The sequence below is a fragment of the Tasmannia lanceolata genome, unplaced genomic scaffold (genome assembly GCF_043159265.1).
Source record: "Tasmannia lanceolata isolate RefF3 unplaced genomic scaffold, GAP_Taslan_0.1 ptg000015l, whole genome shotgun sequence".
NCBI classification, from domain to species: domain Eukaryota; kingdom Viridiplantae; phylum Streptophyta; class Magnoliopsida; order Canellales; family Winteraceae; genus Tasmannia; species Tasmannia lanceolata.
The window spans coordinates 55,483,554-55,486,968 of NW_027518692.1; the positions used below are offsets into that span (position 1 = coordinate 55,483,554).

The window sequence follows — 3,415 nt, forward strand, 5'->3', positions numbered from 1 at the left end:
TATAAAAACTCTGTGATAGCATAGCACTACTAAACATTCAAAGTCATCTTTGTTTTTACAATCTTATCATCAGTTGTAAAAGGATATTATAATTTTGAAAAAAAACCAACAATACAAAATAGTGTTTTAATATAGTGGGTGCCAATATCATTTACCTGAGTGGATAAATGGCGAGTAATTGAAAAGATTGGGCGAGGAGAGGAGCGATTTTAGACAAGATGAATGACAAGAGAGGGAGGGAGCAGGTGAAATCTTGAAATGACGTTTTTGTAAGTGAGAGTCAGATAGCCATCACTTCCATGAGGTGGATGTCTACATGTGGGCCACCCTTTGTCTCTTACCATTCTATTCTCTTCCTTCTCCCTCAGTTTTTATATATTCTCACCCCTTTTTACTCTTTCTTCATTATCTTCTTCCTCACAATCCACACTTTTCTTTCACTTTTTCTATCTCTCAGTCACAGTAACTCTTTCTTCTTCTCCCAGTTTGTTCTTCTTTCAGTTTTAATACCCTCTCTTTCTCTACTTATCTATTTTCAGTTTCAAGACATGGATTTCAGTTATTGTACAAGTCCCCCAAAAGCCCATGTTTCTGTTTTGGGCGAAAGATAAGACACCCTTACAAAAAAAATCCATGTTATTTTTGGAGAAGCAAAGTGGTTATTTATAAGGAAAGAAACCCAGTTTGAGTTAGGAAGTGGGTGGTAGGTTTTGCCTAGAAAATCCTGTTGTTTTGCTTAAAGAGTAGTAGTAGTACACAAAGCAAGTGAGCCAAGACATTGATTCATTAGCCAGAAAAAAATATAGAAAGTTCCTGTTTGCAAGCCAAAAAAGTCCCACTTCACCCTCTCCACATATAGCAAAAACTTCATCCCACCTGACCCAACTCCAAATTCACACATCCAAACCAAAAACCCAACACAAATTTTCAAAACCCACATCAGATTCATCCATCAAAACCAAACCTAAAACCCCAAAATTCACTTCCTCTAGTAGCAGCATCAGAATTCAACCAATCCCAACTTCCAAAACCCTGATCAAATTCACCCATCTAAACCAAAACCCATCTCAAAATTTCAAAACCCAAATCAGTTTCATCCATCAAAACCAAACCCAAAACCCCAAAATTCACTTCCTTTAGTAGCAGCATCAGAATTCATCCATTCCCAACTTCCAAAACCCTGATCAAATTCACCCATCAAAACCAAAACCCAACTCAAAATTTCAAAAACCCACATCAAATTCATCCATCATAACCTAACCCAAAACCCTAAAATTCAGTTCCTCTACCATATTCATCAGAATTCATTCAAATAGAGAGAAAAAAAAAGTGCACCATCAGTTCTGGACCTCAAAGAGTCACCCCTACCATGTCAGCCGCAGTTGCCGCTGCGGCCGCAGCCGCATGTAACAGTTCACAAAATTCAACCATTGATAATACCACCACCACCACGACCAACAACCGCCGAGCCCCACCGAGTCACCAGCCGAGTCTTCCACCGAGTCGGTACGAGTCACAAAAACGCCGAGACTGGAACACATTCGGCCAATACTTAAAGAACCATCGTCCACCATTAGCCTTATCTCGGTGCAGTGGAGCTCATGTGTTAGAATTCCTCCGATACTTAGACCAATTCGGAAAAACAAAGGTTCACGCCGCAGGTTGCCCGTTTTTCGGCCACCCGCACCCTCCGGCGCCATGTCCTTGCCCTCTCAGGCAAGCTTGGGGAAGCCTAGATGCATTGATCGGACGGCTGAGAGCGGCTTTTGAAGAGAACGGAGGGCAACCGGAGGCGAACCCGTTTGGGGCACGGGCGGTGAGGCTTTATCTTAGGGAGGTGAGGGATATGCAGGCGAAAGCTAGGGGGATTTTGTATGAGAAGAAGAAGAGGAAGAAGCCTCAACAAGTGGTAGGTTCTGATCTGAATTTGGTGAATGTTGGGGGCCCACATGTTACTGGCGGTGGGTCGGCGGAGGCGATTTCATCGGAAGAGGAGGGTGTTATGGTGGTGGTTTCAGGCAATCGTGGGTGTTTCAATGATGCTACTTTTACTACTTAAGTAGTTGGGAGTTTGTGGATCAAGTGAGATTAGGGCTTTTAGTACAGGTGTTTTCTATATATTGATCCTGTCAAGTTTTTTTAAAAACTCATGGCATTAATCTCTCTCTCTCTCTGATCCCACTTTCAGTTCAAGTGATAATCTTCTTTAGTCTCTTCAGTAGTTCTGAGTTGGTGCATCAAACTGATATTATTAGTCTTTGCAATATGGGTGTCTTCTATTCATCCTGTCAAGGGGTTTAAAAACTCATGGCATTACTCTCTCTCTCTCTCTCTCTCTCTCTCTCTCTCTCTCAATGATCCTACTTTCAGTTCTTGACTGATATTCTTCTTTAGTCTCTTCAGTAGTTCTGAGTTGGTGCATCAAGTGATATTAGTCTTTGCAATATGAGTGCCTTGCATTCATCTTGTCAAGCTTCTTAAAAACTCATTTCATTACTCCCTGTCCTCTCTCTCTCTCTCTCTCTCTCGTCGAATTATCTTCTTGTTAAGCTTTTTAAATACCCATGGCATTAGTAGTTCTAATCATCTTCTCGTTAAGCTTTATGGCATTACTTTGTCTCCCCCCGCCCCACACATCATCTTCTTATTTAGCTTTTTAAATACCTGTTATTGCTACGTCTCTCTCTCCCTCTCTCTACAGTCATCTTCATGTCAAGCTTTTCACAGACCCATGTCATCTCTCTCTCTCTCTCTCATCATCTCTTGTCAAGCTTTGTGAATATCTACGGCATTGCTACCTCTCTCATCATCTTCTTGTCAAACTTTTAAAATACCTATGGCATTACTGCCGCTCTTTCTCGTTCTCTTTCTTGCAGTGTCTTTATTTACCAATCATTGTGCACGCTTCTGTGTATCTTCTATCTGTTTCTTCTAGGAGGAGTAGGTTTCTATAGCTTTCTCTTTCGAAGAAAAAGACTATCCAGTGAAAATTTTAGCAATTTATGTTTTGTATGATTACATGATACCATTGTAATGGTGGATTCCTTACTTTTCTAATTTCTACCATAAATATCTCTCTTGCTTTTTTCTTTATTACCTTTGATATGCTTATCATTGTGATTCAACAGGTCATTAACTTAATAGTGATGGACGAATACCTTATTGTGATTTTAAGTTTTTGTTAACTGTGGCTAATCAGGCTAATCATAGCTTTCACTTGGTTGGAGTTTTAGTGCGCTTGTGTGTTAGTTTCATTTATAAATTAAGAGAAATTTAAAAAAGAAGCATATCTCAACCACTTGCTCATCCTTCTTCTCTTCATTTATTTCCTTGTGTCCCCCCTGCATGCAGTCAGAACATGTTTGTGGTCTTTAGGTCACAGACTTTTCTAGCTCCTTTGTTCATCTATTTTTAT

At 40.2% G+C, this 3,415-nt stretch overlaps 1 protein-coding gene across 1 annotated transcript; it reads left to right on the top strand.

Annotated features, from left to right (window-relative positions):
• The first annotated feature begins 387 nt into the window (after positions 1–387).
• On the top strand, positions 388–3,168 carry LOC143892520 (protein G1-like1). Its single transcript, XM_077397208.1, has one exon. It carries the CDS (start codon positions 1,370–1,372, stop codon positions 2,057–2,059), a length of 690 nt encoding a protein of 229 aa, XP_077253323.1. The 5' UTR covers positions 388–1,369; the 3' UTR covers positions 2,060–3,168.
• Positions 3,169–3,415: the final 247 nt, after the last annotated feature.